At 44.7% G+C, this 26,200-nt stretch overlaps 1 protein-coding gene across 1 annotated transcript in view; it reads right to left on the bottom strand.

Moving 5' to 3' along the window:
- AKR1D1 (aldo-keto reductase family 1 member D1) overlaps window positions 1-25,093 on the bottom strand; it is a 34,731-nt gene extending 9,638 nt beyond the window's left edge. Inside the window, exons 1-3 of the mRNA XM_084206241.1 lie at window positions 24,889-25,093; window positions 8,513-8,680; window positions 4,055-4,171 (exon numbers count right to left, since the gene is read on the bottom strand). Coding sequence (XP_084062367.1) covers window positions 4,055-4,171; window positions 8,513-8,680; window positions 24,889-24,981 — 378 coding nt within the window. The 5' untranslated portion in view covers window positions 24,982-25,093. The remainder of the gene's footprint in view (window positions 1-4,054; window positions 4,172-8,512; window positions 8,681-24,888) is intronic.
- Window positions 25,094-26,200: the final 1,107 nt, after the last annotated feature.

The raw sequence follows: 26,200 nt of genomic DNA, 5'->3' as shown, positions 1-26,200 counted from the left end.
TCTCCTGCTTGTGTCCTAGGCACTTGGGAACTGGACTGAGCTGGTACTCTCCCCAACGGTTGGAGGGTCCAGGAGCTACTGGCAGTAATGGGCTATTGGCACAGCTAACCTCTTAAGTGCACTATCCACCTTTCTTTGGGCACTAGAAACTCTTTCCTCCAATCTCTGTGCTCTGTAGGCTTCAGAGATTATTTGTGAGCTGATATCTCACAAGCACAGCTTTCTCTTATTTGCTGGTTATTTCACTGCTGTTGCAGGCAATGCATTAACACCTCCCTCCCTTGTGTCTGATCACAATTTCACTTTTGTGTTTTGCTGGAGTTTGGTTTTTCTTTTTTCTGAACGAAAACCCTTCACTGATGTCTGACATTTGATCTGACTTCAAACTGCTACATTTCAAAGGCCTGGGTACAAGATGTTGACGTGGTAACTCCTTGGGAACATGCAGCTGTGACTAATATGATCAGTAACTATCACCTCCCAATTCAGTTAAGTTCAAATCCAAGGCATTTAATGGGAAAAGTGAGCCTAAGGAAAACACAGCCTCAGATTTCAGAGGGCCTCAGATTTCAATGTCTCAGTTACAGGCATAAGCCTCTCTCCTCCAAATGTGCTGATTTTCCTCAGAGAATTCCACAAAGACAACTTGTTGCTTTTGTTGCTCTGTCTTGCTGGAAAGAGAATGTCTTGACTAGAAAGAGGTAGGTGGCTGTTGAATACAATTTTTTTTCTCTTAGAAGGCAAAGTGTTTGCCATCATAACTTGAGGTGGAAAAGCTTTATTTGCAAACCATCCCATGGTATTTTGGAACAAACCATTCATCCCGTCATACCCCAGCACACTTTCCAAGGACTGTAAGTTCAACATGTTAAACAGTTGGACCTGTTTAATTTTAGTAAATGAGTCTGAATTCAGGACCTTTTTACTCTGCCCTGCTTCTAATTCCCTCACTTCTGTTTGACTTTTTTTTTTTATAGTAGTCAATAGGCAGCAATTATATCAGCTAATTTACAATCCTCCTATTTTCCTCTATCATTTGTGTTTTAAAAATTAACCAAGTCAGGATGAATGGTGCTTGAAGATTAACTTCTCTTGACTGAGATGTGGTGTGAACTACTGTGGATTTCTACAGTGATCAATTCCTCCTCCTACCTGCAGAGAATTCTACAAAGTGTTGAAGTGCAGTTGTCTCTGCTCAATAGTTTCCAGGCATAACTTTCTCTACCAAGCTATCTTTTTATGAAAGGGAATTTCTTAGTGGAAGAACTGCATGTAGATGGATAAACTGCTGAGGGAAAGGCAATGTTTTGGTGGTGACAGGGTGGTGACAAGGTCTTTCAGAAGCTGGTCATGTATTTTAGCCCTGGGTTCTCAAGAACTACACCGCACCAGTCATCCTAGAAATGCTGATGTCTTTTTCTCTTGCAGTTCTCTTGGAGATAGTTTTGTATTTTACACTGGGTAGAAGGTATGCTTTATGCTGCTGCATGAGCACTGAAATTAGTGTGGCAACACTGTACAGTCACTGCCATTATAAGATAAGGAATCACACCTTATCATGTCATGTCTGAAGTCTGGAGGCACTCCAAAAGATACCAGACAGCTTACTTGCTAGTTTAAAACCCAGCAGCTCTTAACCACTGAGAGGAAGAGTCCTGCTGCCATTATAATTTTCTCACCAACACACATGCAGGAAGACAATTCTGCACATCCCCTTGCTTTCATAAAATGGTCTTTGACGAGCAGGCTTTCTCAAGAGAGCAATTTTAACAACCTGTGAATGCCTGTCCTATAAACAGAAGGGCAACAGGAAGTCCAATAGTGATGCCAATGGTCTGTTTTGAGTTATTCTTTTAAAATTACAAGATGCTTAGATGAGACTTGTTCAGTGTAACACTAAAATATCTGCTTTCCTATCAGATGACAGAATCATTAGTTGGGACAGATTTGCAGACCATTTAGTGCAGAAGTTGGTGCTTACTGAGGAATCAGTAATGGGAAAAGAATCCCCCAAAAACTTGCTGTTTTTTTACCCCTAAAATACCTGTGGGATATGAGCTCCCCAGACAGAGGGAGGGCACGTGGTGGCCTGGAGGAGTACTGTTTCTTCTGGTTATTTCCTTGCTAGAGTGGTGGGGCTGAGCAACACTACTGGGGCTAAAGGCAGGAAGGACAAAAGTCCTGAATGGGGAATCTATGTGGGGAAAAAGTACAGGGAGATATAGGCTAATGTTGGTAGGTCAGCGAATAATTGCAGCCCACGTGGTGGCTATTCTTGAGCTGTTGAAAAGCAGAGGGGCTTTGCTGAGTGGTGCTCTCTGAAACCATAGTCCTCTTGCTCTGCCTGAAAGCCCTGTGACAGATTGCTGGCTGGGCTGTGCAGGGGTATGTTTCTTACTGTTTTCAGGGTGGTACTGTAAGTTCTGTCTGAAGTACATCACTTCTAACCAGAGACTGCTTTTGCTAGACTTCTGGGGAGGAAAGCACCAGTGCTTGCTGACTAGGGGGGAGCAGGAGTTTCTTAGAGTTACACCTGCATGCTCCTCATCAAAGGCAAGCATCACAGGCAGGATGGGTGTATTTGTGAGAGAGAGAGAGAGAGCAAAGAAAGGAAACCTGTCACCCTTGCAAAAGGGTGGGGGTTTTTTTCATTTTGTATTTGATATAGAAAAGTGTATATTTTTCAGGAAGAAAGTGACTTTTTTTTTCTCTCCTCTCATGAGAAACATGAATGAGTCTCTAGGTCTGCTACTCCTTTAACTACTCAAGATTGTTGATACAAGCCTCAGGGAGTCAGATGTACATTACTTTAAAGCCAGCTGTCTATATCTTTATATTGTGAGACAATGACCTTCACTATGTGGGAGAATGAACTACTAAAGAATACAAACACAAGAAAAGGGAAACAGGAAATTGCTAGTGGTGGGAAATTTTCAGAAATGTACCCAAAAGGATTCCATACGTGTGACTGTATAAATAAAATTTTAATATCGGAGTCTGGTTACTCCTATACAGGTCTTAATAGGATATGGCCTTCTCAGGGGAAAAAAAGGGCTGCAAGTGTAATGTGATAACCTCATTGGTAAATTGCTTCCTATCTGATCGTTCTGGTAATTTGGAGTCTGCAGCAAAATATGATTTTAATAATCAGAGATCTACCTTTCCTGCAAAAAGAGGCTAGTTTAGAGCTCAAACGTTGTTCAGAAACAACTAACCAACTAATTGCCTGACCCTATTTTCTCTTAGAAGAAAGATTTCATTAGTTCAAAACCACTTAAATGTTTTTAATATAATTCTCTTAATTTCATTTGACTTTATATCATGTACTTGTAGGAGAAAATTGTAAAGCAAGGTACAAACAGCTGTGAAAGCAGAAAGTTTGTGGACTTGCAAGAGGGAGGCATGCAACTGTGATGTGAGCTCCCACCATTCAGAGGTTTTGCCTACAAGTTGCCCAGAGCCAGCAGTATGAGGGAATATCAGACTTGATCGTTTAAGAATGAGAGATAGACAACCCATGTTTGGCACCAGCTGGGATCCAGTGAAGCTGAGTGCTGCAGTTACAGTGATTAAGATCATAACCATAATTTTCCCAGCAGCTTTAATTTGAGGCAGAATAAGGAAACCAAACTTGGTGACTTTTACCTTTCCCTCTTCCCCTCTGAACTTTGCCCCTGGCCTGTTGCTGCTTTGTATGAGCTCTTTCCTCCAGTGACTCTCTCCTCATGGCTCAGAGGGGATTCAGACACATGTACTGCTCAGCTGTGTAATTTTTCAGAGTAGGAAGTGTTCAACCACAGTTGGGAGACCTGTCCTTCCAGCAGAAACACTCAAAGCAACATCTCTCCTGGCCTGTTCTCACACCACCTGATATATGCCTCTCTTTGGGTGGGCAGTGCACAGAAATACATGTATGCAGGATATATCAAAATTTATATGTTATCTACTCAAAAGGCTATTGACAACCTAGGCTGGAAGCTGCAAGGAATATACTAGATGGAGGTCTTGGTTCAGTTAAGTTCATGCACTTTTTCCAAGCAATTTTTCTTTTTACCTTGAAAGCCATTGGCAGCTCAATAATGTAGAGGTCAACATAATCCAGCTGCAGGATCTTCAGAGTTTTCTCCAGCGTGGGACGCACCAGCTCCGGGGGGTGGCAGGTATTCCACAGCTGGGGAGGCAAGCACAGGCTTTCTTTGGGTGCCAGGAGGAACGGAGAGCTAGCTGAAGACCCCCAACACACACTCCCTCCCTCTTGTCCTTCTGACAGAGCCCACTATGCAGAGTGCAAAGACATCGTGGTCTCCATCCCTGCAAGGCAGAGATGAGTGCCTTACCTTGCCTTCTGTCAGAGCCAGGGGCAGAGGTTGACAGGAGTTTTTGCCCAGGACTGATGAAGTGTTGACCCAGTAAAGCCATTACATATTTTTTTATTACAAAACAGGTTCTTCTGAGCTGAGTATATTACAAACTCTTGCTCAATGAACTTAAATTCCTTTTGTTTTCCAAGCATATGCTTTCACTGAAAAACTTTGTTCCCACAAGGAATCTGTGGTCAGTTTTATGCTTGAAGGCAGAAGCTCGAATCATGTGAGTTAGCTATTGAGCAGCCAAGCACCCAGCACTAAGAGAATCTTCTGGTTTTCTCCTGTGGTCAGGGAGCCTGAGAGACTGCCTGACCTAGGCAAGCTTTCTCTTATTCCCCAGTCCTCACGGGAAAATGTGTTTGTGTTTAGTAACTGTAATGCAGGTGTGAGTAGTTAAAGCACAGCCTTCTGTACCTCTTTAATGCAAACTGCTTCCTTTCAGGGTTATGCCCCGAGGTTTCTATGGAGTGTGCTCAGCTGGTGAGTGTTCAGCACTATCTTAACTGAACTGCGCTGATGCAAGTCTCTTGCAAGAATAAAACCATAGCATGGTAATTAGTAACCAAGAGCTCTTTGTAAACTGATTGAGTTTTGCCGATTTTAACTGCAGCAGAATTAACACACAATAGAAGGTTTTAAGTACCATTTGAATGCACACAATAAATTGGGCTGTTTTCTTTACTTTTTTTTTTTTTTTTCAACTAACAAAACTAATCTGTGGAGTCACACTTAGGTTTTTGTCACTTTTGCTGGTTGGAAAAACCTGCTGTTTGCAGGTATGGTCATTGTCTAGTCAGTTCTGCCACCCACACTGACAGCCACTGCATGCAGAGGATGGAATAAATTTGCTCTAAAGACACAAAACTTGAATTGTAATTTATGGGAGAAGAGGTTGATTATAGGTGTTAAAGGGCATAACCTGTGTAAGTTTTAAGTTATTTTAGATACCTTTTTTAAAAAGTATGTTATAGTTATTCCCTGGGAAAACAATCTGCTCAGTTCTGCCCACAGAAGCAAGGACGTGTTAAGCTGTACTGAGAGCAGGACATCTGACCCTGTCCTAAGGTGACAGACCAAAACACCTGGAAATTCATACTAGGCCTTTCTCAGCTGTATGCTGCAAGATGTGAAGAGTTTATGATCAGCAGACAGTGGTAAGAGGCTAAGGTGTACTACAGTAAGTGACCAAGGTCCTGCTCTCAAGAGTTTTAAGTTGTTCAACTGGAAAACCATTGGTCTATGTGTTTTTTAAGCATTTTACCTGCAAAGTTATCTTAACTTCTATTTAAGTAAGGAAATGACTTTGTAGACCCTTCATGTCCAGGTTGTTACTGTGTTTTAGAAATTTGGTAACCTGAGATATATTGCCTAGAAGTAGTTTTTCTGAGTGCCCTTTCAAGCCCAGTTCTATTGAGCTCTGCATTTGCCAGTGAATATACTTCCCTCTAACAACTGCTGAGGTTCTGAAGAACCAGGCTTTAAAAACAGCTGTACTAGGTTTAAAAACATTTGTACTATGTCAGTACATTGATGCCATGGAAACTTGAGAGTTTTATAACTGTTCTCATGATTTGTACAAGTTATTGTATTATCTACCTAAGTAGAACCCATGTTTGAGCAGTCAAAGCTGCCAGCTGGCTTTGGCATTTTAGGACACCACATTTCCTGGAAATGTTGCTTCTAGTTTAATGAAAGAAATATCCTGGGATGAAAGAGGAGACCAAAAAGGTCTTGCTGTATAAGCCAAGTGAGATGTTGGCAGTTGATATAAAACCTCTAAAATTTCTGGATGCGGAGCTGCTCTGCCTGATCAGGCAGCCAGCAGCGAGAGCCAAGTGCAAGTGCTGATGATTTCAACTGGCAGATGCAGCGCGATCACACCAGGTCACTGTTCCAGTAACGCTGCCACTCAGCAGGGCTGCTCTCGTCAGTCCCTGCTGATGGATCAGCCTTCCATCTGCAGCATCTTTGCTTCAGGAAAGATCTGCATGAGGGGCTTGAGTCTGAAGGCTCTTGGGAATTTCCAGTACTTCTGCTGTCAGTAAGGAAGAAAACATAACTAACTTCTGTAGTGCCTGGTACTTCCAAAAATGGTCTGTGTATCTACCATGTTTCCTAGAAGATGCAACAGTTCATATCAATCAGTTGCTGATCAATGCCCAAAGTATCTACTGGGTTGAGATTTGCCTGTAGTTTGTAAGCTATCTACGTTTGTGAGGTGCATTAAACTAAAGATACATAAGGCAAGGGAGACCCACTCCCACTCCTTCTGGGAAGTTCAGAGCTTCTGTGAGAGCTTTGAGTGAAACCTGTGAAAATCCTTGATTGTGATGGATTGAATTAGTTGCAGAGTATTTTCTATTTCTGCCTTTGAACTCTTTTAAAGATCGTAGAAATGTTATAAGGGACTATCACCCTGAGCAGCTGATGTTCTGTCAAGCACAAAGAGGACATGACTGTAAGAGAAATCCATGTATGTGTCATGTCACAGACACACAGCAGGCTGGCAGCACAGGCATTGGCTGTTGTGCTACCGTGTGTTGCAGCCCTGTGGCTTGCAGGAGCTGCAGTTTTCCAAATGACTCAATGTTTAACTAGTGATTATCAACTAGGAAGATCATCTGGTGGTCAGATCAGACAACTGAATACAGAGAGGCTTAATAAATAAAGGAAGTTAGGAAATTTTACCGGGAGATCTGCTTTCACAGAGCCTAAAGGTTGATATGGGCAAATAAACTGCAGGGGAAGCAGTTAAGAAAGTTAAAATACTCAAAATTGTTAGGACATCTGGTTCTAACCTTTTGGCACAACTTGGTGGTTTTGATTTGTAATATTACTGATAATTTGCAGTAATGAAACTATAAAACTGTTGAAACCAAATATTTTCACTGATCCAAATCAACATATTTGGCATATAAGAGACTGAGAAATTCCCCTGATAAAGGCAGAGAATTTGAGAACATGAGACTTTTCTCAGAATGGCAAGGTTGTTATCAGTAGAACCAAGCAGGAAACTTGGAAAAGAGGTGCATATTTTACAAATTGGAAATTGCTGTGCTTGGAAATTGGTCTTTAGCTGCTGAAAGTCCTCTTGGTCTGCAAACTATCCAATATGAAGCTTAATTTCCCCAGGTCATAGAACTTCACTAAATTGCTCACAGTAAGCCAGGCCTCTCATCCCATGGGATCTTTCACTCTAGGAACAGTGGTGTTTATTTGCAAGTCTGTTGAGTAATTGTGGATTACGTCTTATTTGGGAAAGGAGGAAGGGAAAATATTAGGCTGATGTGTTCAAAGAAGCACTGCAGAAAGGACTATTTGAGGCCATAAACTCCCTTAGAAACTGGACAGGCACCATTGCACTACAATGTGCAATGACCTCTCTTATACCTGCATAATTCATTGTTGTTGTGACAGCTTCTGTCGGACACTTCATTGGACAAGGGATTTCATTCTTTTAGGAGAGAGTCAAGTCATAGAGTTAAGACTTGAATATATAAAATAGCTCATGCACTACTCCAGCCTCATTGCTCTAGAACAGAAGTGTCTACATCTTCTCTCCAAGTTGATTCATCATCCTAGAACTTTTTAATTACAAGTGATACAGTAACTAAGGGTGTAGCTTGATGAGTAATTTTCTGGCAGTAGTACCAATGCAGGCACTTGCTTTTCTCCCATACACAGACACTGGCATGCACGTGCTTGCTCCCACCCCTTTCATTGTGCAACCTCATGGCAAACCTGTGCAGGGAATTGCTCTAACAGAAAATAGCTCAGTTGCAGGATCATTGTCCAGCTGGGGCTCTGTGTGTGACAACACTTGTGGCACAGTAACAGGTTAGGCAGCACTTTAGGCTGAATTTAGCCGTGGTCTTCACTTGCAGGTGCCTACAATACTAAGCAGATGGGATGTTGCGTGGTTCCCACTGCCATCAGAGATTTAAACAGAGAGCAGTGGTTCCTGTGCCTCACAGCAAACCTAGTGTTCATAGACATCTGTAGCATTCTGGTAATGCTAGGAAAGAAAAAGAAAGGAAGTTGGATCTAGAAGGAAACATTCCAGATGTTGACTGCCGGCACTCTTAAGAAAGACCATTCACAGAAATACGGGATTTAGTGTAAATAATCTGAGTGCAGGTTCTCACCTTGCCACAGTAAAATATGTCTTCTCGCTTGATCTTCCCTTCAGCAATCTTCTCGCGGATGGCTTGTCCCACTTCATGCTCATTGAAGTAGACAAAGGCACCGTCAATGTGGCGGTAACCAGCATCGATGGCAATCTTCACTGCCTCCAGACAGGAACCTTTGGGAGTCTGGTGGGAGAGGGAAAAGAATGAACATAGTGTCAGCCTACTGCTTACCTCTCCTTCAGTGCTGGAGGGTCCCTGAGATATGTGCAAGATTTGTGGTGTAATTCATCCTGAGTGACCATCTCTTACCTCCCAGGCAACCACGTTCCAACTTCTAAATAAGAGATGGCTGTGCACTTTTTCTCAAAACTGTTGAGCATGTGGGATTAGACTGGGAAAAGGCAGCAAAGCAAAAATTGTCTCACTATCTCCATGAAAGAGAAAATACTAGTGTCCTCAGGAAGTAGAATCAAGTGCATTTGATATGAAAATAATTTCAGAATTTCTTATCTAGTGAGCAAGGGCTTGCCTACAACACTCATTTGATAAAATGGCTTACTCAAGGGGAAGATGAATTTTTGGTTGAGCAGAACTGGTCAGCCACCTGCTGATCAGAGGCTCTTTGAATAGCTTGGACCTTTCAGCAGTGCAGGAATTCGGATGTGACTTCTTTCTCCTCAAATCAACTTACAGTTGTTGGTATCATAATCTGAAGGTCAGGACTATCTACTGATATTCCCAGTTCTAAACAGCTGCTTTGGTGTGGGGTTAAAAAATAGTAGTTGCTTTAGTGTATATATATTTTACTGCTTCAATTAAAGATGATCCCAAGAAACCTCCTTATAAGTGACATTTTTGTACTGTTTGCTCATCATTGCCAAAATTCAGAGTAAGCTTGTTTTTTCAGAACAGTCATATTTTCCATATTTTCCATAAGCCAATATGGCAAGCAAAATTACACGTAGGCCAAACTAAGCAAAAAAGCACAAAACTGGTTACTGAAATGATTTGTCTGGTCACTAAAATTGTACTGAAAACAACTTATGGTTCCTGCACTTTTTATAATGAGAGAGCGGCCCTAAGTCGTAGTGGCCAAGGGCATGCAGCAATGCTGTTCTCCCATCCTTTTCGTGGGCATTGTTCTGCTGCAACAGGGATATCTGATTCACTTTAAGAAAAACTGAAGTAGGGCAAGTCAAACTCTGCTGTGCTGCTGTCTGTCAACAACAAATGGCAAGAGTTGGATTCTGCCATCTGCAGATGCAGGGCCAAGACCACACTGCTTCTCCTGTGAAGAAAACAGATGCCAGAGGCATCTGGAAATGAGGTAGTATGAAGAGGGGATGTCAGATTTGTTGGTTTTGACAATGCCAAAGAAAGAAGAGAAGCAGGACTGGCAGTAAGTGTTGTTGGGACGGACCATTTTTCACCATAGCAATAGCTCTCCTTCCTCTCTCTCCTAGCTGTCCTTTTACAGCTGCCACTGGCCTGGCTGTCCATGAGTTTGCCATGAAAGAAACAGCTTCTCTTCCACCACCTGCTGAGCTAGAAGGTGTGAAACTCATAGCTGCTATAGGATGCTTCAATGATTAAGGACATTGGTCTTCCCTTCCATGCATATGAAAGAAAAGTCTTTGTAGGACTCCTGAAGATACCTGGGGATGTCTTCATCCCTGCCTTTCAGTCCCAGAACTGTGGGCTGGTGGCAGATCATTCTGGGATAGTGGGACCTGCTTGCTCAGTGCCCCATCTTGGCTGACTCTGAGGGACACAAAATGGACCAACTTCTGTTCAGGCTTGGGAGGAACTTTCTGCTCCAGCATGCAGTGCCTAAAGGCTACTTAAAATACAAAACTGCTCACATGTGCCCTGATTTATTACAGACCTGAATGAGGGCCTAGAAGCAAAACGGCACAATTTGGCACTCCAGAGTATTTACAGCAGTGATGATGCAATACTGTGTGCTTAATTGAGGAAGACAATGAAACACTTGTTTCAGTGCTTTGCTGCTTTCATTGTGGAAGCCTCCCAAAAGCACGCTTGGCCCCTGGCAGGGCCCTTTCCTGGTTGTTAGTGGGATGTAACGAAGACCATGGCAGCTACCAGCTTTTCAGGCACATTCAATGGCTACTTTTCACTTGGGGCATGCCGGGCAGTGTTACAGAACTGCGAGGCATGGAGCAATGACAACCTCCAACATGTTCTCTGCTTTGTCCCTGCCTGAACCTGCAGGAGAGGATTTGAGAGAGGCATCGGGATGAAAGCTCTGACACGAGTATTACAAGCCTGTGGTGACTGATGACAGTAACCTCAGACCTCTGCCCCAGCAATGAGCTGCACGAGGCTGGAGCCACTGTTGCAAAGCTCAGGCTGACTGGCACAGAGCAGCAGGGCTCAGCTGAAAAGTCTGGGGAGCTCAAGCCTAAGTGATTATTAGTTATCTGAAAGACAAGTATATTTCCAAAAGCGTTATCAGTGTTTTTTCTCTCTGAAATGTGGTTTTGTAAACAATGTGTCTTCTAGATTTCTCCAGCCTGTTTGACTGTTGCCACTCAAGTATATGAAAGCAGAGCATTTGGAGGATGGTGATGCATTACCATAATATAGATTTTGGAAAAAAAAAAATCTTTTTTTTTTTTTTACTTTTTCCTTTTGTTGAAGAGACCGAAAATGGGATGTGAACCCAGTACTAGAATTTCCCCTCTTCACACTCATGAGAGATTGCACAAACGCAGCTCCCTATTGTCTCCTGATGCTGTAAACTAAACTCTACCAGGCAAGGAAATGTTGATTGTTGGGTTGTGTCTTTTCTCAGTCACCAAGGCTATTTTAGTCAGTAAGAAAAGCAGAAGGAATAGGTGAGGAAACGTAGGGTCTCACAGGTAAGGGAACAGCACAATTTCAGACATTGAAGGAGGGTAGAATAGAGGAAAATGCTTGCAGTTACTGCATCTGCTTTTGGCTGAATCAGTTGACTTGTGTTAGAGCTGAACTTCTGTATAGTTCTTAATTTTTTTATATGGGACTTACATCTGTACAAATAATCTTTTGAAAGAGTCCTCCATCTCAAGGAATTACCTTATTCTTTAGGGGCTTGGGGTGGCTTTTTCTGGATCAGGTCTTGATTACCAATGGCCGGAGATGGGTTTACATTATATATGTATGTTTTTATTGCACTAGTCCATTTCATGTGATGTGGTATATTAGTTCTGACAGATTCTGGTCTAAGGTGCTTCATATAAAAATGCAAAGCAATCTAGGGAATAGTTTTTGGAAAATATTGCCTCTATTGAACCATTCCAGCTGAAGGTCTGAGACATCTGTGAGTCTGGAAACTTTATACCATATGTTTATTTTCATTCTAATGGAGAAACTATCATTTCTGGCATTTCACATATTTAATCCTTCCAAATCCTGCAGTAATGGGCTGTGGTAAACTGTGCTGATGAGTTGCACAGGCTAGTCATGTTGTGATACTGCCACTTTTTAGAAGTGTTGCTTTAGGTGTCATATCTTATTCCGTTGTTTCCTGACAGCCCGTACCAAAGTTGGGTGACTCAAACTACCACTGCTCATCCATCTTTACATCAGAGAAGGCACAAACCTGGATCTTTCCACACTACTTCACTGCTCAGCCTGAGGTGTTTCAATCTCTTCTGTCTTTCATTGGTCTTCAATAGTGACCAGATCAGAGGTTACCAGCTTTTATCTAAGTGCAGATAGAAATTTGTGATACATCTATGTTGTATAAGGGTTGGCACCACTAGTCACAGCAGCTGATGGAACAGCACTTCCCAGGCTGTTTGGCCATGGGCAACCACCTTATTCTACTCAGAACCCCAGACCTCTTCCCCCTCTTTCCTGCAGGTTATACTCACTTTGTACATTACCTAAAATGCAGCTGCCTGTGCTGCCTGCTCAGTCCAGACAGGGCTTCTTGCACCATTCCTGAATGAGCAGGGCTCACTTTTAGAGTAGTACAAATACTAGATGAGATACTGAAACGTCTCTGTGTCATAAACCTTTGTGCTTTGTTAGTAGTAATTCAGGACTCTCTAGCTTTGGCCTTAAGACAAATCTCTGCTTCTTTATTACTTTTTATTTAAGTGTAGATAAGAGGTGTTCTTGACCCTTTGCCATAATTAATGTTTCAGCTTCTAATCAGCATGCTTTGCAAATATGCTACTTTGATCAAGGACTTGTTTTAGAACGGGAGTTTTATAACCCCTTGTGCACTCTAAGTCAGATACTTATCTTCAGTGCTTTTGCAGACAGTCACTAATTTGTGCCAAAGAACCATATTAAATTTATTGCACATTTTATGATAAAAGAATAACTGTTTGGTTGACTAGGAGGACTTGCTCAATCACTAATAAATTTCTTCAATAGCATCTGTTTTATTTTTAAGATCATAAACTTTAAGGAAACAAGAGACACAATTATTCCATCAATCTATAGCTTGTAAATCAGCTGATTTACCATCATGCACGACAGATTTAACTGGTATCTGTTTCCTTCAGGCTCCATGATAAATAAATCAAATAGAGGGGCTGGGGGAGCAGACTCAGATATGCACCTTCACTGAAAGAAAGGAAGCAGCAATTTGGCCCCTTCTCCACATATGAAGTAGCCAACTGGCCAGTTACCACTTTCTGTGAGTCTGAAAAAGCAATGTGCTTCATCAATTCTGTCTGTCTGAAAGGGTCTGCTCTCTTTTTCCTCTGAGGCCATAAACTTCCCTAATTTTTAATGTTCATTCCAGACACCTTCTGTCACATCCCATTTTGTCAAAACCTATTCTCCCTACCATAGCAAATGGTTCAGCTTCAGTTTCTTTCATGAGTGCACATGACCAAGCCACAGGAGAATATTTTTGTGCAGGCATACCCATGAGTTTTTCTCTTCCCACTCAAGTAGAACAGTATTTGCTCAGCAATGTTAGTGGTTGTCTGACTTATTACTGATATTTAGTGTCACAGTTCAGCTGCCCTCCAATTCTTTTGCTTTTTCTACAGCATCTTTTTCTGGTCAGCAATTTCCATTGGCTTTCCAGCTGATTAAGAGGGTTATTTCCAAAGATAAACCTAACAGGACACGCTGGCAGTAGATTATAATCTTGCAAAACCATGTGAGCTGCTACTCTGGTGGTTGCTGTTATGTCTAAACATCAATATCGTCATTTATTCTTTATTAGTGCCTACAATAAAGGAAAACAGTCTGACTCAGGCTCCCAGATTCTGCTCTGCCCTGTTTTACAGGAGCAGCTTTACAGATTTGCATCAGTATCAGCAGCACATGAGAGCAAAAGAAGTAGCACTTCAGGGAAGAAGCCCTTTACCTTAGTCCTGAGCATCTCACCTGTTTAGTGCATTGCTTTGCAGTCTCTTAGCTGGGCATAATGATCCTGGGGGGAAAAGCCTGAAGTGTTAGGAGACACAGGGCCATCTTCTGGAAAAATCTGAGTTTAGCTGCTGCAGAATTACACAAGATATCCAAGCCATGGGCCAAGTGCTCCAGTCCAAACCTGTAATTTAGGATGTGGAGCCGCTGTTTAGGAATCTTAGTCAGCTAAATACAGGAAGGCGAAAGTAGGTACATTCCTGGGCTCAGAGCCTCCTTCATCAGAGCTCAGCACTCACAGACAAATTCTTATGCAAGTTTCTAGAAGCCCAGTTGCTTATTTCCATTTGCCTGTTTTCTGGACAAACTGGCAAAAAGGGTTGGCTTAAGATGTTAGGAACAGAGCATAGAAAGCATGTGTACTGAAGGCCCTGCAGGAAAGCACAGGTTGAGTTTACAAAGCCAGAGGATATGAGCCACACAAGGGTACATTCTTAGAATTGTTTAATCTTGTAAAAGAGAAGCTGTACTGTACACCTCTTTCTTGGAAAATGCAACCGCCAGCACATCCCTCTCTCTCGTACACAGGAAAATCTGGCTTTCATCCCCCGGAAGCATTGGCAGCCACCATCCAGGAAGCAAAACCCAGCAAAGGGCTCTCTGCAAAAGCAGGTAGAGCTGGGAATGGAGGCAGAGAACACAGATAAGAGCCACAGGCTGCTGTGCCGGCCCAGAACTTTGCTTTATGTCATGCACTGTGTTGCCTTGGAAGGTGGAGGACAGCAGATAAGCGCAGAGAAGATGGGGACAATGGTGTCACTTGTGGCCTTGTGTCACACCATGAATGAAGGTGGAAAAGGGGTGCCTTGCTCCTATAACTTGATGCCCTATCAGTGGCCTGAAGGCATGGGGTTTGTCCATATAACAGAAATTAGATTGCATAACTGCAGATTTAGCGTTTCTAGAATTCCTGTGACATTGTTATTCTAGGATTTAGCCAAAGCTGTCTTCAGGAAAGCCTTATTATTGTAGCTGGCAGAGGGTGCAGGAGTTATTTTTAATACTTGGTTGCAGAATCCTCAGTTTTCGGAACTCTGCAACTTTTCACTCAACACAAAGTCAGTTAATGCACGGTGAAGCTAAAGAGCTGCCATACCTTTCTGCTGGCAGCTAGAGGATTAAAGCAAACCAAGAACATGATGTGCACACCTGGGTCCCTGTGCTCACAGTGCTGGGGGGTGGACTGGGAAAGTTTCCTGAAGAGCTGAAGGACACAACAGCCAGCTGGCTGGGTCTAGAAAGCATGGATCTATCTGGGAGGGTGGGTGCTATCAAAATACCCTTCAGACAAGCAATGCAATCAAAGGGATGTGTGAGGTACAAGTAGAAGATAAAGCACCAGCTTGTGCAATAAATGAGAAGAAAAGGTTGCCAGTAGCTCTTCTGCTTCATTCCCTAGAGTTAAAGGGGAGAGGTTTCTGGCGCCAGTTCGAAGAAGTGTTTGGAAAGGCAAATGTAAAACTTGGGGAATTCCACCACCTAGTTAGCTGAACCAACAAGAGTTGGCTTCGAAGCCTAGAGAGGCATTTTCTGCACAGGGCTTTCAAGTTTTGACAAATCTGGCCTCCTAGGTCAACCAAAGAGACAATCCAGATGTTAGCTTCCCACATGAGCTGCAAGAACATGCTTACACTGTTTTTTGGAGAACTGTGGGGAATCAGGGACACATAGGAGTGCACAGCCATGTTTAACGTAGGGAGTCGGTCAGGGACATTTTAAAAATGGAGCTTTGCCTGGAAAATTGGGCTCTAAATGTTCTTGCCAAAAAGCGTATCTTTCAGTTGTGGTAATCCCGATTACTCACTCGTAGGGGTTCAGTTTTTCCCCTCTTCAACAATGCCAGTGATTCCCTGTCTCATCTTCTGTAAAACAATCTTCTTAACTTTTCTTTAGATAGATAGGCTTTCCCTGTGGCTTTTGAGCAGGCTTTAAAAAAACCCAGCATATTTAGAAAGCTATAGGAAAAGAGAAGAATAACAGTACTATTTTTTGGGTGTCAATATTTGGCTTAGTATTATTGCACTGGTAAGAGCTAACTTTGTAGTTTTTGGAAGAGTGGTATATTGAAACAGCTAGTGCTTGTCACTGCAGCACGCAGCTATGGAATGGAAAAGGTCTGTTTTCTGTTTGGTTACTTTTCAAAGAAGAATCCCTGGTGACCGGTTTTGAGTAGTGCTACTGTCCTAAAAGCTTATCTGGATTAACCCTCTGTTAGTTTTGGATCTGGACTGATTAAACACGATTTTACCCTGTGTTATAGACAGACACGTAGTTTGGTGGGTCATGCTGGTACCTGATATCCACCATCCAGAAGTTGTCCTGACTCCCAGACAAAGTTGTCACCTTCTAAAGGCCCCCTTGTTTTGGGAGCATTTTCCTGTGGAGTGCTCCTGCCGTATCCAAGTCTGCACGTGTTGGTACCATGTTTGGGAGCCAAATGACACAGTGCCAGGGTGGCTGCCAGAGCCAGCCCCTCTGCTTAGATGAGGCAGGCATCACTGCACAAGGCCAGGCAATTATCTGGCTATCAATGGATTCATTAGTGCAAATCCTCGCCTCTGCATGGGGATACCTCTCTTGGTCCTGGAGCAGTCTGAAAATGTTTTCATGTAGCAGCTGAGATGTCATCATAGATAAGAGGTACTACCATTTTAAGAGGAAGAGGCTTTGTTTTAGGCATGCTGGGGTGGCCAGGGAGAGGGCAAAAAATTGTTCTGACCAAAATCTGCTCTTTATAGCAAACTAAGAAATTCACCATCTTCCAGGACCAGCAATTTTGTGTCCATTTTACTCAGAAGTCCTCCCTTGGGTAGTGAACTCTGTAGCTAGAAAGTTAGTCTTTCATTCACACTCATCTACAAGGCTGGGCTCTTCCTCATTAGGAATTTTACATGTTGACCACTTCAGTAAACACAGCTTTTAATCTGCTTCACATGATTGGACACTAATTGTGTTCACAACTGGAAACAGAAGCCATTAGTACAAAATAGAGATCACTAATACTATCAATTTGTTTTCTGTTAAACTTCAGGTTTCATGGAAATGAAGAACCAGAGAGATTTCATCAGAGAAGAAACATGGAGGTAAAAGAGCATTTTGCAAATTCAACAATGTCTTAAAACCATGGGTTTGGTGCAAATCAAAGTATTAGGAACAAAGCCCGTGTCTGCAAAAAAGTTGCATGCAAGAATCTTTCCTCCAGATTGACAGAGTGTGGTAAGTCATTTTATCAAATCTGAATTTAAAATCTGGTTTAAGTACAGTTCTTATACAAAAGCTAGGACTTTCTGAGTCTGCCACATTTCAGGAAAAAAAGCATCTCCCTCTTCTAATTATGTGATTTTTCTAATTGTATGACTTAGGTTTCCTTTCTTAATGAGATAAAGATGCAATCTTGCATTTATGCAAACCAAAATGTTCCATTGTATAACACAAGATCACAGGGAGCTAGCAGGAACTGAGGCATCTAGAGGCAGTCGCAGGCAGAGGAGGAGAGGTCAAGGCTAAACATGAAGAAGGAAGTGTTAAAGACAAAGAAATGGAGGAAGACTGCTCCAGTGGAAGAACAGAAAAGTTGTACAGTTGAGGAAAAAAGGAGAATGCAAGGTAAATCAGAGGTAGTAAACCTGCCACTTGAGCAGATAAAAAGGGAATTTTAAAATGTGTCACACAACAGTAAGGTTTTAGCAAAAGTCATCAATGAAATCTGAAGTTGTTCTGAGACCCTTTTGATTTAGTTTAACCTTCTAGAGTGCACCCTCACCTCCTCCTATAAGGAGCTTGATCTATGAAAGCATTCTTTCATGTGTGAAACCACTTATTCCCTGGAATATTTGCCACCTCTGTAGCAAACAGCAAGGTTGAATTAAGGCAATACTAGAGCCCAATCACTGCAGCTTCTTAACTCCTCACACAAACTCTTGCCCAAGAGTCAAGTTGGTCTGTTGCCTGCTAAAAGCTGATGCCCGCAGCTGCACCTCCTCAAGGCATCCGGGCACCAAATATCAAGAAATCCTGCCTTTATCTGCTCTTGGCAACTGGGTCTTGCCAGTAACTAAGGAATAGTTAAATAGTTAAAAGGTAGTTAAGGAATAAAATCTGAGCAATTAATCAATGAGGGCATCACTCAACACCAGGATACCAGCCACCAAAGGGAAGGCATGCCATCTGCAGTCTGTGCAAGCAGAATTGCCTCAGTATGGCTTAGTCCTTCAAGCACGAAACTAACTGAGTCACGACTCCGTGAGCGATCTGGCTGCAGATATTGGGTTTCAGGATAAATACTGTTCAGTGTGATGGCTTGGCTAAGAGTTCACTAACAGACAGGCAAGGAGCCCTCCAGTACATGCAGCAGATCAGGCACAGTTGTCTTTCTGGGCTGCAGTAATGTGTCTCCTTCCTTTAACCCCTGATTCAAGTGTACAAATCTCCACTTGGATGTATGATTTTAGGATATCCTCAGAGACCGAGGGAGCGTGAGGCTGCCCTCTGAAACACCTCAGAAATCCCAACCCTGAGAGACCTTATGTTGTTACATGTTAGCCAGCTGTGGCTGTGCCACTCCAAAGCACTCCCTGAAGACAAGAAGAACTAGTACTGGATGAAGTAATTCTGCTGCTTAAAAAGCAAAGAGCTTGAGAAAGCCAGTGGTGGTTGCCAAAAAGGAGCATGAAGGGACACAATGTCTTTTGGAAATGCTTGGTTAGGAGATATAACCCAATAACCTTAAAAAAAAATTTTTTTTCAGGAATTTCATTTACTTCTTAAGTTCAAAGCATAAGTAAGAGTTTTTGTAACCAAATATCCCAGCTGAATCCCCCAACTCTGTTCAAATTAGGTTCCCAATATTTACACTCATCCCTGGCCTACATCTCTGGTAATTTCATGTAGGTTCATAAAGATCACTTCATTAGAGAGCAAACTTCATACTCAAAACTTGCTGATTTCAAACACATAGCCACATGTAATCATTTACATTAAAAGGACCAAGGTATTTTCTTTACATATTTATTTTAATAGCATGTCATGGGAAATAAGGTAAGGCTGTAAGAACACATGTATGTTAGAACAGTTCCTGCTCTTGTCACTACCTCTCTCATCTCTTTCAAGAAAAAGTCCAGAAGCCAAGATTACCTCAGGAGGAAGACAGTTGTCTGAGTCAGAGTAAATTTACAGATAAGAAATCAAGAAGCTGAAGCCTTTAAGCTCAGCAGTGTCTGCAGTCTCGCTTCACCCAGGAACGTTCAATACATGATTCATTTTGTAGCTTTGGGTCAGGCCAGGTGACTTCCTTTACAAATCACCTGAAATCATTGCTGTCTCCAGACAATCCTGTTTCAGAAGCCAATGGTGTCTTTCTAGGAGGAAAACAGGGGGAATTAAGTTGTGTGTAATACCTCCCTTACTGCAGCTCAGAGATCCAGATCCCATCATGGGGACAAATCGGTTATTACCTCTTTTGACTTAACAGCAGCCTATGACAGCTCCAAAGGCAGGCAGCCTGCAGCAGGGGTGCAGCCAGTGCCGTTCAGTGATTGAAAAAGTTTGTGCCTGCACATCCTTGTGCGAGGAACTTCTTGGCATAAGTGATCCTATGAGAGCATTAGAAGCTGTTAGACCTGTACAATGAAAAATTACTCTGTTCAGCTTCTAGCTTGGGTGTAAAAAGTAATTCAGAGTGCCAAAACAGTATTTTTACTTATCCAAACCAGATTTTTTTAACTTGATCACTCAGACTAGATCTGGGAGCCCTGGATGAACTTTTCCTCTCCCTGATTCAAACCAGCAATTTCTTCTTAAACAAAACCCAGACTGTCTGGGCACTCACAAGGGTTACTTTGTGGTAGTTAAAGATTTGGGGAAATGGGTCTGTCTTCCTCCTGGCTGGATGCCATACCAAGTTCTTCAGCATCCAGTGCTGTGGGGCTGGTGGGCAGTGTGCTTTCCCGTGGGCAGGGTGCTCCTCCTGCTCCAGCCTGTGCGTGTTTCTTCTTGCCTCTCTCTAGCTATCACCTACCCCACAATCACGTTATTTCCCTGCGCTGTCTGATATGAGTTTAATCCCCAGAGGCTGAGAGGAGGACTGAATCTGGTTTCCCACCGCCCATGTGGATTCCCTTACCAGCAGGCTATTCAGGGAAAGGCAACTGCTACCTCCAAGTGCTTTAATAATTCTTTGATTCCTCAGCTTGTACTGCCAGTGCCCAAAATGAAACGCTTTGCCATTTGTTTTGCCTGAAACTATTCCACAAAACTGCTTCCAATTTATGAATGGATTTGGCTACCTCAGAACCTCATTTTTAGCTAAGTCGCAACTTGCCAACAGCCCTCACCCAGTGCTATTCTTGAGCACTTTGCCCAATCTTATGTTTCAGAAGCAGCGCCTGTGTACAGTGCGGTTGCTACAACCTTCTCTCCAAGCCCTGTCCTCCCTCAGTCAAAACAGGAAGGCAGGAGAGGAGCTGTGGCCAAGGCCCCTTGACCTTCCAGGGAAACAGCAAGTATTTATGTGGAGACACTGGACTGATGATCTTAGCTGTGTTGACAGGGATGAGTTATAAAGTGAAGCGGGCATAAGTGCAGTTTTAACGAGGCATAGGATTTCCAGGATTTAGGAGTGTTTTTAGCACCTTTCCCCTCTAAGACTGCTCGTCCCCACACTTCATCTGCTTCCAGACGGGTACCAGTGCCACTCAATGGGCTGTACTGGGAGCTGAGAATCAGTGCTGGGAGGTGGTGGGAGCCTGCCATGGGCTGGTGTGGTTCTGCTGTAGCACAGGGCAATGGCAGGGGCTCATCCAGAGGTCTGTCCTCATCTACCACCCTTCCCTGTAGGACTGCCCTCTCCCTCCTCCCACCCTGGAGAATTGGGTCAATGGCTTGGGGGCCCTCAGGGAGGGGGAGCTGGACACAGTGCATCGGCTGGAGCCTTGGCAGAGCCACTCCTGCATTCGCAGGGCTTTGCCAGAAGGATCCACAGAGCCAAACAGAGGTAGAATTGGCCTCAAATTTTAAAGCTGTCTGGAGTGCATTGGTAGTCCTGATTCACAGTTCCCACTGTGGTTCCCACCCAAACCCATGAGGAGAAGGAATGTTTGGGGAAGGGAAGAAAGAGCAGGGGAAGGAGTCAGTGACTGAGATTTCCACTTTTTCACTTGTGTCCATCCTTGGTAGGATAAAAAGCCTAATTTTTTAATGTAGGCAAGAATCTAATACAAATCATACATTTCCTTCTTTGCATGAAGGAGAATGCAAAACCAACTTCAACACACTGAAATCTGCCTGCAAAAGAAAATTAAGCTTAATAGTTATGCAGCAGTTATTGCATTCCTTTACTTTCAAATAAGGACAGGAAACATGAATTAAACCTGTAAAAAATTTTTATGTGCTTCTCTTGATAAATAACCCAAGTTTATGACTAATACTGTTCTGTGACCCAGTGAAGACTCCTTCCTGTTAGCAGATGAACTGATAGCCAATGGATTCATTGTACTTTCCTGCTGTGGTAGGAGAGTAAAGCAAAAAGAAACCCCCAATGCTGCACTTTTCAGCCTCAAAGAATTAGCTGAATTGTCATCCCAACTTCTACCCAGTCAGAAGAAAGGCTCTCTTACATCCAGGGGGAAAGAGCATTCAATTAAAATTAGTCTGATTATCAAACAGACCTTTTCCACAGTGGTCCAGCTCTGTTCCTGTTGAGTGATGTACTACTTTGAGTCAGTAAACTTGTACAAGGGGACTTTCTGTCAATAGATGTATTTTTTTGTTGAGTATTTCACAACCAGAGAAGCATGACTTATCTCCCAAAGTTGTCTTTGGGAGAACAATTAAGTTATTTAAGATGAGCAAGGCAAGCTGCTGACACATTTCAGTTTTGAAGGCACTGCTGTTCAATTTATGCAGACAAAGCCTGAAACGTGAAAGCTGGCCTCCTGCCTTTGTTTTCCTCTAACCGACTGCCGGGGGAAGCAGATTTCCCTGTTCCATGGCTAACTAGATCTGCCTGGTTGGCTTAACCAGCGAGCACATTCCTGCACTTCAGGAAGAACACTCCGGGCTCATTACAAGCTACTGGGCTACAGCCTGACGCTGAGAAAACAGATTTGTTTTGGACAAACTGCTCTGACATGGAGGTGCCAGGGTGAATAACCTTTGGTGGAAAAAAAAAAATCAAAACAAACCAGCTTAAATCAAAAACCTGCCTCCAAGAGCAAGATGAATAATCTGACAAATGGATGGCTCTGTATTTTATATCAAAGCACAAAATAGCTAGAAGTTGCAGGGATCTGACTCATGAGCAGAAATAGAGTGCTGGGGCTGGCTTGAGTTGTCGCTACCACCAGCTGCCTGCCCCCACCGCTGGAGAATGGGTGGCTCAGATGCTGCTTCTTAAGCAATTCAGCCACAAAAGGCTACAGCTAAGCATTTTAAGGGAAACGTGTCAGCGCTAGTTTATAGCCTCACTCCTCAAGATAAGCCTTGAAACGGTCCTGGGTTGCCATAAAGCCTTTCAGCTGTTGAGGCAGGAGGAAGAGGACAGACACCTCGCCAGGCATCCCGTTGGAAGCTGCAACAGGCACAACTCAGCACTCGGTAAAGCAGCTTGTCCCAGCCAAGCAGCACTCCACTGCCACAGCAAGGAGTTGACAGAAGCCTCCACTTTCCACCCCCGTTATCAGCAAAGCAGCCTTTTTGAAACGGGCAAATTTTAAGCCGTGACCTATTTAAACATCCTGCCCCATCACCGACCGGCAGCACAATTCTGCAACAAATCCCAGAGCACGCTGCTGCCGCTGCGTTTCCCCAGCTGCTCTCTGTGACAAGTTCTTCGACTCAAATAGCAGTCCTAATCCTAGCGTAAAGTCCGAGCCCAGCTCCGCCAGATAAACACACATTGTTTCACCTGGTCTTCTGTGAAAATGAGACTGTGGCAAGCGCCTTATCACTGCTATTTTCCCTACCTCTCCTCAGCTCCTCCTCCCACCCTTAACTTTCTAACGTGTTTATCGTGTTGAAGGAGAAAGCACAGAAAATCAAACTCCTACAAACGCAGGGGGAAGGAGAAAGGGTGGTTGGATATGTGCACCCATCCCACTGAGTGTACAGTTACACAGCGGCTTCAATCGCTCTAAATTGGAGTTGCCGTAGCAATGCCTGCCCTGCCTGCATTATCCTGTCCTCCCTACCTTCTATTAGCAGAAAACAAGGGACGTATATGCAAAAAGCAAAAAGCCACTACCTCGGGCTGATTCTACTGAAAATCAGCCCTACCTAACGATGATTCATTTTGACTCATTGAGCTCTATGCAAAGGCTCGCTGTACACCTCGAACCACGGGAGGGCAAAGGAAGGAACCGTCAGGATTTGCAGGACGGGGGGGAGAGGAAGCAGATCTGTTGCTCTGTTGATTTTGGGACAGCTGAATTCCTGCAGAATGAATTCTTAACAGAGTAACAGCAGTGCCGAGAAGCTGCCTCTGCAAGGGGAAGGAATCCCGTCCTGCTCCCCTCTCAGCTCCGTCAGGTTACTTGCCACTCTGGGCTCCCTGCCTGATGCCACCGTATTGGGCCACGGCTTGTCCGGGCTGCAGGCAGGAAGTGCAGCAAGGTAGGAGCTCTTGTGCTGGCAGCTGCATTTTTCTTAAAACTAGGGCAAAAAATGCAACTTGAGGGTTGGGGGCATGATGTACACGTCTGGAAAAAGATGCTTCAAGTTCACTCAGAGCTATTTTGACACTGAATTATGCAACATTCTGCTTTCCTATATCAAAACTCCTGTTAGAGACTTTAATTTTGTTTCACTAACCATTATTCAAAGAATGCACTAGCTGAAAATATCTCCTGAAAGTTTAGAGATGTGGGAGACGATGCCCGGGCTCTGAAGTCATGCATTCCTATTGATTCTCCCCATGTAAACCAGCATCGTTAATCAGTGAGATCTGCAGTCCTGGGGAGATCTTACACCCTTTCTGCATCACTCATGCATTGCCTGCAGTAGCGATTGTTGAATATTCGACGCCGTTTTTGATGCACCGTGGTACATTTAGTGGTTTGTAAATGGCTTTGATCAAGAGTTTTCTTTACAAAGGTACCTTTAAATACCTTGCGATATGTGGAGTCATACACACACATTGCATCGCAGCTATTACACAAGAAGAGTTCTGGCCACGATGCCTCTTTTCCAACTCTTCAAACAAACAAAAAAGAGAACTGATGAAAGATCAGGTTGTTTAGGAGAGCTTTAAAAGGCAGTGGCTACTGAATTGCCTTTGCGCTCCCAGGTCTGCAGAGGGAAGAAGCATCAGGTGTGCTTCCCCATCGTCCACGAGTGCAGCCGACCGGCACGGTCAGGCGGGATGCCTGCCCGGCGCAAAACCGAAGGATGCAGAATATTTGAGAGTGGTTTGGCCGCTGGCAGTCAGCTGTGGGAGCCGCAGGGATCAGGATGCAGGAATTTGGGTCTTTGTTTCAGGAACATTACTTGGAAAGTATCGGGGGCAGCCGCAAGGCGATCCGAAATCCCTCTTCTTATCTATCTAGGCTTGTCGCAGGGGGCTAGGCAGGGGAGATGACGGCACCGTCCCTCCTGACTCCGGGGGGCCGGGGGCTCCCGGCCACCTTGCCGGGGGTCCCATCCCTTCCCGACCCGGGCATTGCACGGCACCGTCCCGACTCCAGGTCCCCCGCGCCCCTGCCCGTGCGCCCAGCGGCGCGGGGCGGTGGGCGACAGTGGCAGCCGCCGCACACCCGCCGCAAGCCGGGCGGGATTTTTTTCTTATTTCTTCCCACCTTTTCCTCATCTGCGGGCCGCGCACTGCCCGCACTGCTCATGGTAGAGCTGGGTCTAACTTCGCACGGGGAAAAGAGCAAAGAGAGAAGTAGCCGGGACGGGAGGAGAGGAGGAGGGTAGCCGCGGCTCGGGGGGCTGCAGCGAGGACAGGCGGCACCTGACCCCGCCCGCGGCGTGGGGCGTCCCGGCGCCCCCGGACTTACTTTCTGCGGGTCGGCGTAGGTGCCCAGCCCCAAGAGCGGGATGCTGTTGCCGTCGCTCAGCGGAATGCGGTGGCTCTCGGCGGTGAGGTTCATCGTGCCGGCAGGTAGGGCCGCCCCGGACCTGGGGCTGATTCCGCAGGGGGCGGGAGCCGCCGCTTCGCAGCCAACAAAGCGGCCCTTGGCACCGGCACCCACCGACGGCTGGACGGAGCGGACCGGCGGTGGCTCTGAGGGGGCCGAGGGACGAACTGCCCTCTCCCACCGCCGGGGAGCGCCTTTTTGGGGGGCTGAGCCACGTGTGCCCGCGACTGCCCTGCACCGCGCACCGCCCCGGCCCCGCCCCGGCCCCGCGGCCACCGGCTCCCCGCGCACCGCCCCGCGCCGTGACGGCCCCGCCGCGACCCCCGCGGGGGGCTCTGGCGGGAGCTGCGCGCACGGGAGAGCCTGCTCCGTGCTAGCCTCAAGGCGGGCCCGTGGGCCGCCAGCACCTTGAGCGGCTTGGGGCGTCGCTGCCCCAGTGGCCAGGGGGCCCTCCCGGGCTGCCCTACCTGGAGCTGCCGGCAGCAGGGCACCGGCTTCCCGTGGTTTGGGGGTGGTAGGTCTTGGAAATTTCCCCACAGAGGTGTAGAACTGTTTCCACCTCTCCGTTCCAGTGGTTGAAACCCACTACTGTAGAGGCAAGGAGGGAAGGAAGGAAATCCCAGACTGGTGACTAGTTTCTCTCCCTCAGTGTGAGTCCCAAATTACAGTGAATGGACTCAAGTTCCTCACGGTCTGGTTCTGCTCCACAGTGTTAAATATGTATGTATTTCCTAATGCTGATAGCCCAGAAAGATATAATATCCTTTATAAAATTTATCACACAGCTCTTACTGTCTTTTGTGGTCCTCATAAAACACTTGGGGCCATTCTTTTACACCACTCTGAGCCACCTGCTTTGTGACATCTATGCTAAGTTCTCCCCATTTGATCTGGAAGTGCGTGGTCTTTTATGCCTTCCTTGATCAACCTGCGTTCCTAGGTCAACCTTCCTAGATCCGTTAAGCCCGTAGGGAACATTATTCCTGAGCCATAACAATGGTCTTTGCCTGGCAGTTTATCTCCTCTAATACCCTACGTGGCTTTCTGTACGTGGTAATAGTTCATCAGGTTATGCAGTTCCAAGAGGGGTTAATGGATCCATCATGATAAGTTCTCTGTGCAGTTCTTGAAATCAACAGGTATGCAGTAGTTTGCATTCGGGGAAAGGGTTAGTTGCTGCTAGGGCTGGGAAGCTAGCTGGACAATACCCTGCCACAAAACCCTTTCAGTG

The sequence above is a fragment of the Fringilla coelebs genome, assembly GCF_963513975.1.
Source record: "Fringilla coelebs genome assembly, chromosome: 5".
NCBI lineage: Eukaryota > Metazoa > Chordata > Aves > Passeriformes > Fringillidae > Fringilla > Fringilla coelebs.
Note: the sequence above shows the minus strand (reverse complement) of the source record. Positions and strands in the feature narration are given on the sequence as shown.